Source organism: Neoarius graeffei, chromosome 13, assembly GCF_027579695.1.
Source record: "Neoarius graeffei isolate fNeoGra1 chromosome 13, fNeoGra1.pri, whole genome shotgun sequence".
Classification (NCBI taxonomy): Eukaryota; Metazoa; Chordata; class Actinopteri; order Siluriformes; family Ariidae; genus Neoarius; species Neoarius graeffei.
Window position 1 is genome coordinate 50,597,920 of NC_083581.1, and position 13,945 is coordinate 50,611,864.

The following is a 13,945-nucleotide window of genomic DNA, read 5'->3' on the forward strand; positions in this document are numbered from 1 at the left end:
CAGTCTTGCAGTCATAAATCATTATTTAATGCAAACACGGCTTCCTCTGTCCTAACTCTTCTGTACTTAAGTTTATGGTCTGTCACATTTCTCTTGCAATAACAGTCATTCTTCTTCTTCTTTGCCAACACCTTTTTATTCCCCTGGTTGGGTGTCGGTGGCCATGATCCCCCTCCTCCATTTCTGCCTGTCCTCGGTGTCCTGTTCGTTCAACCCTAGTTCTTCCAGTCTTTCACTCAGTCCATCTTTCCATCTCTTCAACTGGCGCCCTCTGCTCCTCTTTCCCCTCACTGGCTCTTCCCATGCCTGTTTCACCACTTCCTCCTTCTTTTTCCTTAAAATATGACCGTACCAGCGGAGTTTATTTTGTTCTATTACTGTTATTACACTTGCCATCACTGTTCTTCTCACTTCCTCGTTGCTTATCCTGTCACGCAGTGTCACTCCCAGCATCTTTCGGAGCATGCTCATCTCTGTTGGTAGTAGTTCTCTTTGATCTTTCTTCTATAAGTCCCAGCATTCTGACCCATAAGTCAACACTGGCCTGACTACAGTTGTATAGACCTTTTCTTTCAGTCTCATTGGCATCCTTTTATCAGTTACAGTGGGGAAAATAAGTATTTGATACACTACCGATTTTGCAAGTTTTCCCACTTACAAAGAATGGAAAGGTCTGTAATTTTTATCGTAGGTACACTTCAACTGTGAGAGACAGAATCTAAAAAAAATCCAGAAAATCACATTGATTTTTAAATATTTTTAAATTGTATTGCATGAAATAAGTATTTGATACAATAGAAAAACAGAACTTAATATTTGGTACAGAAACCTTTGTTTACAATTACAGAGGTCAGACGTTTCCTGTAGTTCTTGACCAGGTTTGCACACACTGCAGCAGGGATTTTGGCCCACTCCTCCATACAGATCTTCTCCAGATCTTTCAGGTTTCAGGGCTGTCGCTGGGCAACACAGAGTTTCAGCTCCCTCCAAAGATTTTCTATTGGGTTCAGGTCTGGAGACTGGCTAAGCCACTCCAGGACCTTGAAATGCTTCTTACGGAGCCACTCCTTAGTTGCCCTGGCTGTGTGTTTCGGGTCATTGGCATGCTGGAAGACCCAGCCATGACCCATCTTCAATGCTTTTACTGAGGGAAGGAGGTTGTTGCCTAAAATCTCGCGATACATGGCCCCATCCATCCTCCCCTCAATACGGTGCAGTCGTCCTGTCCCCTTTGCAGAAAAGCATCCCCAAAGTATGATGCTTCCACCCCCATGCTTCACGGTTGGAATGGTGTTCTTGGGGTTGTACTCATCCTTCTTCTTCCTCCAAATACGGCAAGTGGAGTTTATACCAAAAAGCTCCATTTTGGTCTCATCTGACTACATGACCTTCTCCCATACCTCCTCTGGATCATCCAGATGGTCACTGGCAAACTTCAGACGGGCATGGACATGTGCTGGCTTGAGCAGGGGGACCTTGCGCACGCTGAAGGATTTTAATCTATGACGGCGTAGTGTGTTACTAATGGTAATCTTTGAGACTGTGGTCCCAGCTCTCTTCAGGTCATTGACCAGGTCCTCCTGTGTAGTTCTGGGCTGATCTCTCACCTTTCTCATGATCACTGATACCCCACGAGGCGAGATCTTGCATGGAGCCCCAGACTGAGGGAGACTGACAGTCATCTTGAGTTTCTTCCATTTTCTAATAATTGCGCCAACAGTTGTTGGCTTCTCACCAAGCTGCTTGCCTATCGTCCTGTAGCCCATCCCAGCCTTGTGCAGGTCTACAATTTTGTCCCTGGTGTCCTTAGACAGGTCTTGTCCATGGTGAAGAGGTTGGAGTCTGATTGATTGTGTGTGGACAGGTGTCTTTTATACAGGTAACGAGTTAAAACAGGTGCAATTAATACTGGTAATGAGTGGAGAATAGGAGGGCTTCTTAAGGAAAAACTAACAGGTCTGTGAGAGCCAGAATTCTTGCTGGTTAGTAGGTGATCGGATACTTATTTCATGCAATAAAATGCAAATTAATTATTTAAAAATCATACAATGTGATTTTCTGGATTTTTTTTTTAGATTCTGTCTCTCACAGTTGAAGTGTACCTACGATAAAAATTACAGACCTCTCCATTCTTTGTAAGTGAGAAAACTTGCAAAATCGGCAGTGAATCAAATACTTATTTTCCCCACTGTATAACTGGCTTAACCTCCTTCCATTTCATCCAGCTGGCACTCACCCTTGCTTGTACCTCCTTTTCACACCCTCCTCTATCAGCGACTAGCGATCCCAGGTATTTGAAACAATTTACCTGCTTCAATTCCTCTCCATGTCTCTCTGATGGTAACATTCTCATCTCCTTTCTTACTGCACACTAACACCTCCGTCTTTTTAGTATTCACCTTCAACCCGTATCTTTCCAGACTCTACTGCCATCTCACAAGTCTGTCCTGCAGTTGACCTGCGCTGTCTGCCATAATCGCCAGATCGTCTGCAAAAAGCAGCTCCCACAGATTTTCAGCTCTTAGATGCTCTGACAGTACATCAATGACGATCGTGAACAAAAGGGGACTTAATGCTGAGCCTTGGTGTAGTCCTACCCTGATCACGAACTCTCTTGACATCCCCTCTGCTGTTCTCACCGCTGTCTTTGACTCCTTATATGTTTCCATGACCAGTCTGACCAGTTTCTCTGGTATTCCTTTTCTTCACAAGCACCAGTACATTACTTCCCGAGGAACACGGTCGTATGCCTTCTCAAGGTCCACAAAACCACAGAATACTGACAGGCTACCTTCAGTTCTTTTCTCTACTAGTTGTCTGACAATAAAGATCGTGTCTATTGTACTCTTTCCTAGCATGAAGCCAAACTGCTTAGGGTCAGTTTCTACCACTGCACGGATTCACTTGTCTAATATTTTCTCCAATAGTTTCAGTCCATATTCCAATAACTTAATTCCACGATAATTACCACATTCCAGAATGTCACCCTTCTTCTTGAAAATGGGCACTATCAAACTCTTCCTCCAATCCTCTGGGATGTTCTCTTCCATCCATACCACTCCCAGTATGTCTGTCAACCATGTCAGGCATTGTTCACCTCCTGCTTTCAACATGTCAGCATTCACTTCGCTGTTTCCTGGCGCTTTGTTGTTCTTCATTTCTTTTAATGCCTCTCTTACCTCTTCCACCTCTATCCCTTTTACTGATCTTTCCACTTTGAGCAATTCTCCTGTCTCTTCCCTCTCATTTTCTGCATTAAAGAGTTCTTCAAAATAGTCGGCCCACCTGGCACCAATCTTTTCCTCCTCGAATAAGATTTTTCCTTCTTTATCTTTGATGATATCGATGTTTCTCATATCCTCACACTCTCTGTGTCTTGCTCTTGCGATCCTGTAGATTCGATTCTCCCCTTCCTTGGTCTCTAGTTCGTCCTACAGCTCCTGCGTGCCCTGCTTTCTTGCGATAGCGATAATCTTCTTGGCTTCTCTCCTTTTCAACCTGTACTCCATCCTATCAATCTCCAACATTGACTTCTGCCATTTTTTGAAAGCCAGTTTCTTCTCTTTGAGAACTTGTCTCACATCTTCATTCCACCACCATGAGTCTCTCTGTTTCTTTCTTCCGGGCTTTGTTCTTCCTAATGTCTCTTCACTTGCTTTTCTCAAGGTCTCCTTCAACTTTTGCCACATACCCTCAGCATCACCTTCTCTTTCCCTCCCTGCACTCAACTTTTCCACCGCTTTATTAAACTCACTTTGTTTCCACATTCTTCAGTTTCCATGTTCTGAATCTTCCTATCTTCCTGACTTTTCGCTTTTGTTCTTCTTTGCTTCTCATGTCAAGCACCACTAGTCTGTGTTGGCTCCCAATGTCACTCCCTGGGATAACTTTACAGTCCTTCAAGTTCTTTGCTTCACTCTGCTTGACCATGATATAGTCCAGCTGGCTACATCTTCCTCCACTACTATATGTAATGAGGTGGTCATCTCTTTTTCTATACCTTGTGTTACACATTAATAACTCCTGCCTCTGCGCCAAGTCTAGGATTTTCTCCCCTTCTTCATTTCTCACTCCATAGCCGTGACCACCATGCACCCCGTCATAACCATTGCTCTCCCTACCCACGTGTCCATTTAAATCACCTCCAATTACCAGCTTTTCATTTTCCGCCCCTTCCTCTATCAGACCTTCCAGATCCATCAAGAAAGCTTCTTTCTCCTCCTCTTCACATCCGGCCTGTGGACCATATGCTGATATTACTGTGACCATCTCCAGTCCACCTTTCAGTCTGATTGACATCAATCTGTCATTGACCCTCTTCACTTCCAGGACATTTTCTTTCCACTTTTGTGACAGTATAATCCCCACTCCATTTCTTTTATTGGATTTTCCACTGTAGTACAGTTTATATCCTCCTCCTATTTCTCTAACAGCATTACCTCCCCACTTGGTTTCCTGGATACACATTACATCAATGTTCCTTTTCTCCATCTCATCTGCCAGCTCTCTTCCTCTACCCGTCATAGATCCTACATTCCATGTAGCATATCTCCATCCTTCCTCATCTCATTCTCATTATCTCTAGCCGCTTTATCCTTCTACAGGGTCGCAGGCAAGCTGGAGCCTATCCCAGCTGGCTACGGGCGAAAGGCGGGGTACACCCTGGACAAGTCGCCAGGTCATCACAGGGCTGACACATAGACACAGACAACCATTCACACTCACATTCACACCTACGGTCAATTTAGAGTCACCAGTTAACCTAACCTGCATGTCTTTGGACTGTGGGGGAAACCGGAGCACCTGGAGGAAACCCACGCAGACACGGGGAGAACATGCAAACTCCACACAGAAAGGCCCTCGCCGGCCCCGGGGCTCGAACCCAGGACCTTCTTGCTGTGAGGCGACAGCGCTAACCACTACACCACCGTGCCGCCTCCATCCTTCCTTTCCTTTCCAATTTCCAGGTAGCACATCAGGCCTTTGGGAGCCGTCATATCCCACTACTCTTCCATGGGTGTCCCCAGCATTCTTTTTGTCGTAAGCAGGTGGGGGCGCCCACGGGGTACTTCGGGCTGTACCCTGTCCAATTCTTTTCTGGATCATAGCATGAAATTGAAGCTAGAGTTTTGCGGCCAGATGCCCTTCCTGACGCCAACCCCTTTTAGTCTCCTTTTACAACACGCAGAGGATATGTTGGGCCTATTCTCACCCGGAACCCATACGGGTATGGGTTGATTATGAAAACCTGGAACTGAAACCACAATTACAGTCATAAATTGTAAAAACTGGTAGATGATCACTGATATCATTGATTAATATTCCACTTATTATCTACAACCCCGATTCCAAAAAAGTTGGGACAAAGTACAAATTGTAAATAAAAACGGAATGCAATAATTTACGAATCTCAAAAACTGATATTGTATTCACAATAGAGCATAGACAACATATCAAATGTCGAAAGTGAGACATTTTGAAATTTCATGCCAAATATTGGCTCATTTGAAATTTCATGACAGCAACACATCTCAAAAAAGTTGGGGCAGGGGCAATAAGAGGCTGGAAAAGTTAAAGGTACAAAAAAGGAACAGCTGGAGGACCAAAATGCAACTCATTAGGTCAATTGGCAATAGGTCATTAACATGACTGGGTATAAAAAGAGCATCTTGGAGTGGCAGCAGCTCTCAGAAGTAAAGATGGGAAGAGGATCACCAATCCCTCTAATTCTGCGCCGACAAATAATGGAGCAATATCAGAAAGGAGTTCGACAGTGTAAAATTGCAAAGAGTTTGAACATATTATCATCTACAGTGCATAATATCATCAAAAGATTCAGAGAATCTGGAAGAATCTCTGTGCGTAAGGGTCAAGGCCGGAAAACCATACTGGGTGCCCATGATCTTCGGGCCCTTAGACGGCACTGCGTCACATACAGGCATGCTTCTGTATTGGAAATCACAAAATGGGCTCAGGAATATTTCCAGAGAACATTATCTGTGAACACAATTCACCGTGCCATCCGCCGTTGCCAGCTAAAGCTCTATAGTTCAAAGAAGAAGCCGTATCTAAACATGATCCAGAAGCGCAGACGTCTTCTCTGGGCCAAGGCTCATTTAAAATGGACTGTGGCAAAGTGGAAAACTGTTCTATGGTCAGACGAATCAAAATTTGAAGTTCTTTATGGAAATCAGGGACGCCGTGTCATTCAGACTAAAGAGGAGAAGGACGACCCAAGTTGTTATCAGCGCTCAGTTCAGAAGCCTGCATCTCTGATGGTATGGGGTTGCATTAGTGTGTGTGGCATGGGCAGCTTACACATCTGGAAAGACACCATCAATGCTGAAAGGTATATCCAGGTTCTAGAGCGACATACGCTCCCATCCAGACGACGTCTCTTTCAGGGAAGACCTTGCATTTTTCAACATGACAATGCCAAACCACATACTGCATCAATTACAGCATCATGGCTGCGTAGAAGAAGGGTCCGGGTACTGAACTGGCCAGCCTGCAGTCCAGATCTTTCACCCATAGAAAACATTTGGCGCATCATAAAACGGAAGATACGACAAAAAAGACCCAAGACAGTTGAGCAACTAGAATCCTACATTAGACAAGAATGGGTTAACATTCCTATCCCTAAACTTGAGCAACTTGTCTCCTCAGTCCCCAGACGTTTACAGACTGTTGTAAAGAGAAAAGGGGATGTCTCACAGTGGTAAACATGGCCTTGTCCCAACTTTTTTGAGATGTGTTGTTGTCATGAAATTTAAAATCACCTAATTTTTCTCTTTAAATTATACATTTTCTCATTTTAAACATTTGATATGTCATCTATGTTCTATTCTGAATAAAATATGGAATTTTGAAACTTCCACATCATTGCATTCCGTTTTTATTTACAATTTGTACTTTGTCCCAACTTATTTGGAATCGGGGTTGTATGTCATTGGTAAATATATTATCTATTAAAGTAGCACTATGGTCAGTAATTCTGGTGGGTCTGGTAATTTTTGGGTGAAGACTCATACTGTGCATGGTATTAATAAATTCCTCCATCATACTGTGCTTATTAGGGTTCAGCAGATCAATATTTGTATCCCCACAAATGAAGATAACTTTTTTATTATCTACTGTAAATGTCTTTTCAACCCAGTCCTTCAACGCCTCTATACTAGTTTCTGGTGCTCTATATATACACTGTACAGCTAATTAATACATTTCTACTTTTTTCAATATTAATTTCAATTGTTAAACAGTCTAATAAATTATCAATCATAGTTGTCATGCCATCTGTTAACTTATAATTCAAATTACAGTCCACATACACCGCCACTCCTCCTCCACCTGTATTTTTCCTGTTTATATAATTAAATTCATATCCAGCCAATTCGAAATCCACTCCTTTCTCCATGTCAATCCAGGTCTCCGATATGGCAATTATGTTGAATGGATGAGTAAACTGACTTAAGTATTTCTTGATGTGTTTGAAGTTAGCGCACATGCTTCTGCTGTTGAAGCGTATTATTGATAATTTTCCCACAGCCTTAGTGGACTGATTGTACTGTTCATCTGTATAATCGTGGCAATTATCATTAATGGCTGAGAAAAAGTTATTGTCTGGGTCTATGTCATTTTCTACATCCAATAGTTTATGGTCAGTGAATTCATGTGGTTTCAGTTCCAGGTTTTCATAATCAACAAGCATTTGCGTTAGCCGAGTAGTGTTCCGAGTAATGGATGAAAAAGTTATTTCGGTGTGTGTCATGGTTGAGTTTGGTGTAGTGTCAGGTCGGTATTGATTACCTTACAGTCCCGATAGCCATCGCTGGTATTTGTCCAAGTCCTCGATGTTTCGTATGACCAGAACTCTCGCCTCCTCCCGTGTACCGTTCAGCTTAATGAATACTTTTGCAGTTGGTTATCCATATAGATTGAATTTTATTTTCTTTCTTCAGATGACATGCTTTTCTGTCTGTCAGCATTGCGTTTTGTCAAGTTGATGTAGACATTTGTACCTTTTCAGTTTCCTTCCTTGTTTCAGCAATGCAGTTTTGTTTTCGATTGACGAATCTCATTATGATGGAAGTGTTTTCCTTGTCTCTCCTGGGTAGAATGTGGCAGGCCTCGACATTGCTGCAATCAATATTGATGCCCTTTGAGTGTAGGAATGTCGACACTTGTTGCTCCACAGAGTTGCTGCCCAGTTCGTCAAATTCTCCCTCCCTTATCACCGCTTTTGCATATGACCTGGGTTTAATCTGAATCTCAGTGATGAGATGATATTATTCATCCTGGTGTACTGTTCCAGTTCAGCAACTCTGCTTTCCAGGTGGGCGAGACACCGGTCCTTCTCGGCGTGCTGCAGCCCTTATCGACTTCACTTCCGTCACCAGGTCCATGATGGTTTTCTGTTGTTTAACAACAGAAACTTCCTCTGCCAGAAAGTTGAATGACTTTTTAATGTCCTCGCCTTCCTCGGCTGTAAAGTTCTTTTTTGGAGGCATAATTCACCACTAAAGCCATCCAATTAGTTGAAATGTTTGGAGAGTCATTTCCTCGCCTCACTGCCTTAGATCCAAGACTGAAGGAGCTGCAAAGATCCACAGCAGAGATGTGCTGTTAGATGAACTGCACAGAGCTGACCATATTCACCCTGAAGAAATATTTAGAATATCCCACAAGTCACATGACCTTCAACAAAAAGTTGCATCATCTGAAAATCCTGAAGAACCATCCACTGAAAAATGTACAACCCCAAATTGGAAAAAGTTGGGATGGTATCCATCCATCCATTATCCGTAACCACTTATCCTGTTCAGGGTTGCAGGCAAGCTGGAGCCTATCCCAGCTGACTATCACTTTAAATCCACTGAATGTGAATATTACACAGCGCTAGAGCAGCATATGTGTATATATAGCCCTGTTTCAGCCCTGTGAGATGTGAGCCCTTCACATGTTGTTCAGTGGTGGATAGGCAGGCGCTACACTGCAGGTCTGATGTGAATTATTATGAATATGTTGAGTAGTAGGCACAATGGACCATTTATTTTGGCACACAAGCCAAATGAATTGAGACAGCAGGCCATATTTAGCCCGTGGGCTTTGAATTTGGCAAATGTACCTTAGAGGAAGACTCACTGCAAATCAGTGCATGTTATTCTGATTGATCACTTTTATCTTAAAATGAAATATTTCTGTCCTGATCCGAGTGGTCTTTTCCCAGATAAGTGCCACAATCCAGAGCATTTTAAGTGCTTACTGGTGGTTTTTGGTTGCCCAACAACTTACTAGGGCACTTTATGTTGGCTTTTCATTGAATTATATAGAACACCATTTGCTATAGCCGTCTTTTGTGGAAACTAGCTGACAGTCTACACTTTAAATCCACTTTAAATGTATTATTTTATTTCAAATCCTGCTGTACTGGAATACAGAATCAACCCATTAAATATTTTGTCATTGTCTAATTATATGAACTGTACTGTATGCATTTCTTTTTAAAATTGTAATATCATTCCATGCAGGTGGCCCGTTCGCAGGGGAAGGGAATTTTTCTTTTTCGGAAACTAAAGGATATCATAGAATGGAGAAAGGTATAGCATATCTGCCCGAACCTATTAACTTCATGTACTTTTATGTATATTCTGGAACAATGATGTGGCTAAACCATAAATGATGTTTGTGTTTCACTGAATTAAACAAAGAGAAAAGAAGGAAAGTATCCATTCAGTCATTTATTCTACAACAAGAAACTGATAATGCTATTACTTTTTGTAGGATGGAATCCGCTCTGAGGAACAAAAAGATGAAGCTCAGGTTGAGAGCTACGTTGCCCAGCGTTATATTGAGAAGCCCTATCTCATAAATGGTCTGTCAGCCTGTTGACCTCTCTGTGTTTTTACTTCATTTGCATTGTCAAAGCTTTTTCATGAGTGCTCATATTTATTCACAGGCAGAAAATTTGACCTCAGAGTCTACATTCTTGTAACTTCAGTAAGTGAGCTTCTGGGATTGGACTTGGATGAGGAGAATTGATTTACACCATATGACAGTTTATATGTGTATTTTTCCGAGACATCACTGAAAATGTGTAAAAATGGTAAGAAAACTCACACAGTAACTTATGAGGTCTATTTCTATAGTATGTCCCACTCAAGGCTTGGCTGTATCGAGATGGTTTTGCCAGATTCTCCAACACCAGGTTCTCCCTGAGCAGTATTGATGATCAGTGTATGTGCTTGTTCTGTGCTTTGAGTTTGCACATTTGCCAAATATAATTTATGTATGAAATACACCACTGAGCCAACTTTAACTTTAATTTACAATCAGATGTCCATCTTACGAATGTGGCAATACAGAAAACGGCCCCGGACTATGATCCTGAGAAGGTATGCAATGTTGCCATGTTACCACTATGTCATTTTACATGTCCACCATAATGGGACAAAGTATATGAAATGGTATTTTGAATAATAATAATAATAACAAATTTACCGGTCGATCTACGTTCCGACTCTCACCTATGGTCATGAGCTTTGGGTAATGACAGAAAGAACAAGATCGCGGATACAAGCGGCTGAAATGAGTTTCCTTCGCAGGGTGGCTGGGCGCTCCCTTAGAGATAGGGTGAGAAGCACAGTCACTCGGGAGGAGCTCGGAGTAGAGCCGCTGCTCCTCCACATCGAGAGGAACCAGCTGAGGTGGCTCGGGCATCTTTTTCGGATGCCTCCTGGACGCCTCCCTGGGGAGGTGTTCCAGGCATGTCCCCCCAGGAGGAGGCCCCGGGGAAGACCCAGGACACGCTGGAGGGACTATGTCTCTCGGCTGGCCTGGGAACGCCTCGGTGTTCTTCCTGAGGAGCTGGCTGAGGTGTCTGGGGAAAGGGAAGTTTGGGCTTCCATGCTTAGACTGCTGCCTCCGCGACCCGGTCCCGGATAAGCGGAAGAAGACGAGACGAGATGAGATAATAACAAATTCATTTTTTCTTTCTTTTTTTTAAAATAGGATTGTTTTTGAATTATTGAATCTATCCTTATACGACTATAGTCTATACAGTCTTGAATCTATTCTTATATGACTATAACTGTCTATTATTTTTTTTTTTCAAAAATGAGATTAATTTTCATTTTTATGATCACAGAAGGAAATACTGAAAAATGTAGTCTATAAATCTGCCTCTACATTTGTCACGGGAGTCACACATACTGTAAATGAGGATCACACATTTTAAATCATCTTACTGTTCTTTATTTGTAATGTATTTCTTTTAAAGGAAAATTAAGTTGTACACTACTGACTATAAATAATATAAATAAGTGTAACTTTCCCTGTTTACAGGGTTGCAAATGGCACATGCAACAGTTGCGACGTTACTTGACTGCAAAGCATGGCAGAGAGACAGTGGAGACCCTTTTTAAAGACATTGACAACATCTTTATCCGCAGCTTACAGAGTGTGCAGAAGGTCATCATTAATGACAAGCACTGTTTTGAGTTGTACGGATATGACATTCTGATTGACAAGGATCTCAAGCCGTGAGTACTCTGTTTGCTCTTGCATTTTCACTCTTACTTGCATTTATAAAACATATGATCCCATTTATAAATATTATACATCCACACAATAATTCTCACAAGTGTTACTTGGCTGTCGGGTCATTGACTGTGTTTCACTTGTTAATTAAGAAAAAAACCATTAGCTCTAGTTTAATTTAGTTTTGTGTCCCACTGAGCAGAGATTTAGTTACAGGTTTCATGCAGATGTTTGAATGCCTTAATTTGGAAAGTATTCAAGGTTCTATATAGACATGATGAAAATGCATGAAATGGATTAAATAACATTCAGTCAGAAATAAAAACATTCCATTACTTCATAATGTTGCAACAAGCATTATGTTGTGCAAGCAGTATTATATGCCCACTGAGCATGAAGTGCACAAATATTTTATCTCAGTGGAGTTACGTTAGTCTTTAGCACTTTACTCAGGGCATATCAGTAGATGGCGGGTGCCTTTTACAAATATCCAATGAGTACCTGCTTGCTAACATCAACACTGTAATGCCAGTTCAACTTAAACTAACTATCAAATGACTGGACAAGGGCCAACGAATTTCTGTAAGCATAGTGCAAGTTCAGAAAGATGTAAATCTACATCTTAACATTCATAATTTGACAAATTTATAGCCAACATAAATTAGATATTGACACTATTGAGCATCCCAATAAAATAAAATTGTTAGTATGCCTTTAGTTATCATTGTAGAAGGAGTTCAGAACCAGGGTTGAGGAGTTTGATGCAAATGCTGGCTTTTTTTTTTTATTAAACTAACGTCATGAAAACAAGACTATAAGCATGACTATGGGCTCCAGACAACAGACCAGAACGAGGGTTATGTATATAACCGCGGTTCTATGAGTTTCGGATGACCGCCAGAGGCGGTGCTTTCAGCACATGGATATCCATCACACGAACGTGCAGGTCGAGTAATAGTAACAACAAAGTCACGTGTGACCTGGGTGACGTCACCCCGTGACCCCGGCATAAAAGGCCGGTAAACCCAGGAAGTGACCTTTTGGCAAATCTTCTCGTGTACACTCCGAGTGACTGCCAAGCTCTGGCGGTCATCCGAAACTCATAGAACCGCGGTTATATACATAACCCTCGTTCTATTTCGTTTCTACTGACCGCCAGAGGCGGTGCTTTCAGCACATGGATGACTAATACCAACCAGGTCATGAGGAGTGCCTACCCGTACCCAGTGCTGCTGCGACGGGCCTGGAATGACAGCCGTCGCCACAGGATTATGTGGGACGACATTAAGACGGTAAAACCTGGTGAAGGTGCAGCTGGAAGCCCAGGAGGCTGCGCTGCATATGTCTGAAAGGGGCACGCCCTTCAGTGATGCCCATGAGGCTACCACGCCCCGTGCAGAGTGCGCCCTGGCAGCCGGAGGAATCGGGAAGCCACTGTGCCTGTAGGCATGTAATATGGCCTCGACTATCCACTTGGATAGCCTCTGCTTAGAGAGCGCCAGACCCCTCGACGGTCCTGTGTGGCACAGAAACAGGGCGTCACTCCTACGGAAGCCCTCTGTACGCGACACGTACACCCTGAGGGCGCGAACTGGGCACAAAAGTTCCGACCTCTCACCATGGCCCGCCTCGAACGCCGCAAGGCTAAGGGGCTGGTTGACGAAGGTAGCAGAGACGGTCTTCGGGAGGAAAGAGGGGTTAGGCCACAGGGTGACCCCACTGTCGCCAGAGTGCCACTGCAGGCACTCCCCACTGACTGACAGCGCGTGTAGTTCCCCGACGTGCCTCGATGTAATGGCCAGAAGAAAAGCAGTCTTCAGGGAGAGCCATGAAATGTCTGCCGTGAGCAGGGGCTCAGAACGGTGCGTCGCAGAGAGCCTGCAGCACCAATGAAGGTCCCATGTGGGTACCCGGCTCCGTCGGGGGGGTCTCAACCGGAGAGCGCCCTTCAAGAAACGTGCCACCAAGGCGTGGGACCCCACGGTCCTTCCCCCAACTCTGGCATGCTGAGCAGAGATGGTAGCTGCATAGACCTTGATGGTGGCAGGGGTAAGACCCTTATCAAAAGCAGAGACTGGCGGAACAGTCAAATGGTCGGCAGGGGGCAGCATGTAGGCTCCTCCCCCCGAGTTAAGCACCAGTTGGAGAAAAGCCTCCATCTGTTGGCATAGAGGGCATTGGTGGGGGGTGCCCGAGAGCTTGCAATGGTATTGACCACTGCCGGCTCACAAGGACCTCGCAGGGGGTCCGGCCCTTCAGCGGCCATACCCAGAGCTGCAGACGGGCTGGATCCGGGTGCCAGATCTGCCCTCCCAGCTGTGATAGGTCAGTCCTCACTGGCAGGCACCAGGGGTCGCCGTTCAGAAGTTGCAGCAACTTGGGAACCACACTCTGCCCGGCCACCGGGGGG

At 43.7% G+C, this 13,945-nt stretch overlaps 1 protein-coding gene across 1 annotated transcript in view; it reads left to right on the forward strand.

Annotated features, from left to right (window-relative positions):
• ttll9 (tubulin tyrosine ligase-like family, member 9) overlaps window positions 1-13,945 on the forward strand; it is a 37,855-nt gene that overhangs the window by 17,926 nt on the left and 5,984 nt on the right. The window contains exons 6-11 of the mRNA XM_060936669.1: window positions 9,528-9,596; window positions 9,781-9,871; window positions 9,956-9,996; window positions 10,146-10,233; window positions 10,333-10,391; window positions 11,341-11,537. Of these exons, the coding sequence (XP_060792652.1) occupies window positions 9,528-9,596; window positions 9,781-9,871; window positions 9,956-9,996; window positions 10,146-10,233; window positions 10,333-10,391; window positions 11,341-11,537 (545 nt within the window). The remainder of the gene's footprint in view (window positions 1-9,527; window positions 9,597-9,780; window positions 9,872-9,955; window positions 9,997-10,145; window positions 10,234-10,332; window positions 10,392-11,340; window positions 11,538-13,945) is intronic.